At 58.3% G+C, this 1629-nt stretch overlaps 1 protein-coding gene across 1 annotated transcript; it reads left to right on the top strand.

Annotated features, from left to right (window-relative positions):
* Positions 1-968: 968 nt before the first annotated feature.
* Positions 969-1337, top strand: LOC127594414 (peptide methionine sulfoxide reductase MsrA-like). Its single transcript, XM_052056286.1, has one exon. It carries the CDS (start codon positions 969-971, stop codon positions 1335-1337), a length of 369 nt encoding a protein of 122 aa, XP_051912246.1.
* The last annotated feature ends 292 nt before the right edge of the window (positions 1338-1629 follow it).

Below are 1629 nucleotides of genomic sequence, written 5' to 3'. Positions count from 1 at the left end.
CAGTGCTCCTGTCGCACCGGCCCTCCCAACCTATGTAGGTCGCCTCTCTGACCAAGATCATGACTTGCTACACAGTCCTCTCCATCGCCGCCCGTCTTGACCTCGACCTCAGCGTCGAACATGCGAGGATCACGGTGGCTGCTGCTCGCACTCGAGGCACTTCCGCTGAAGTGTCCTCTGGGGAAGTGTACTCTGTCGAGCAGCTGTTGTATGCGTTGATGTTGCCGAGCGGAAATGATGCGGCCGTGGCCCTCGCGGACTGGGGTGGCCGGGTTTTGCGAGGGGGGCGGGACTTCCAAAGGATCTTTGTGGGGTAGATGAACAGAGTGTCAAACCGCCTCGGACTAAAAAGCAGTCACTGGGCCTGCCCACACGGCCTTCCAAACCCTTCCAACAAATCAACCGCCTTCGACATCGCCCTGCTCAGCTCCCAGGCCCTCAAGATCCCTCTCTTCCGGCGGATCGTGTCCACGAGGCAATACACGGCGTGCTTCGAGAACGACGGGGTTGAGTGCTGCATGTCCTGGCAGAACACGAATTGCTTGCTGGAGCAGGAGGGGTTTTTTGGTATCAAGACAGGTATCACCTCGGCTGCGGGGCCGTGCTTGGCCTCGGTCTTCGGGGACACCCAGCACCAGTTCATCACCGTGATTCTAGGCACAAACCGGCCTTCCACCCGCTACTCCTAGACCAGATCGCTTCTCGAGGCCGCCTTGCTCCAGCTGTCGCAGCAGTAGCCCTCCTACCAGCCCCTCTACGACAAGCTGACTCGCAAGGCATGTACATAATGATCGTCAATTATCATGGACTTGGGGACTGCCGGTGACGCAGGCAACCGGAGGATAACCTTCGGTGCGGGCTGCTTCTGGTGCGTGGAGGCGATGTTCCAGCGTGCCAAGGGGGTCATCTCTGCCGTGTCGGGGTACATGGGTGGAACCAAGTAAACAGCCTCCTACCAGAAGATCTGCATGGGAGGTACTTCCCACACCGAGGTCGTGCAGGTGGTCTACGTACCGACCCTGATCTCCGCTAAGGACCTGATCACCATCTTCTTCGCTATCCACAGTCCGACCCATGGAGGCAGCAAGCTGCAGTACCAGTCCGTGCTGTACTACTCAGGGGAGGACCAGCTGTCCGCCTTCAAGGAGGTCAGCAAAGCCCACGAGGAGAAGACCGGTCTGAAGGTGGTAACCAGGACTTCAAAGGAGATGGAATTCTACCAGGCGGAGGACAAACACGTCAACTTCTACAACAAGAACGGGCCTTCCGACTACTCCTGCAAGAGCATCACCAACAAGATCAACGGCCTCAAGAAAGAACTGCCGGGGCTGTTCTGATACAGACTGTCTATCGATCAGAGTCAGCCCAGCCCGCAGCACCCTGCTTCTTTCTCCTACCGGGCGTGTTTCAGGTCCTGCTCGAGGATCTTGATCCTCGTGCGGTACTCGTTTATGACCTCTTCTGCCTTGCGGCTGTCCTACTCGAACCTCCGGGCCTTCGTGCGTTACTCCTCTAGGCCTTAAGTCGCACGCTGTAGCTTGTTCTTCAGGACGGCGGAGTCCCCCTCCATCCGCCGGCGTAGCACCTCGAGCTCGTCAGAAGAGGGTTTGGTGGGCTGTGCGGGTTGCA

The sequence above is a fragment of the Hippocampus zosterae genome, unplaced genomic scaffold, assembly GCF_025434085.1.
Source record: "Hippocampus zosterae strain Florida unplaced genomic scaffold, ASM2543408v3 HiC_scaffold_115, whole genome shotgun sequence".
Lineage (NCBI taxonomy): Eukaryota > Metazoa > Chordata > Actinopteri > Syngnathiformes > Syngnathidae > Hippocampus > Hippocampus zosterae.
Note: the sequence above shows the minus strand (reverse complement) of the source record. Positions and strands in the feature narration are given on the sequence as shown.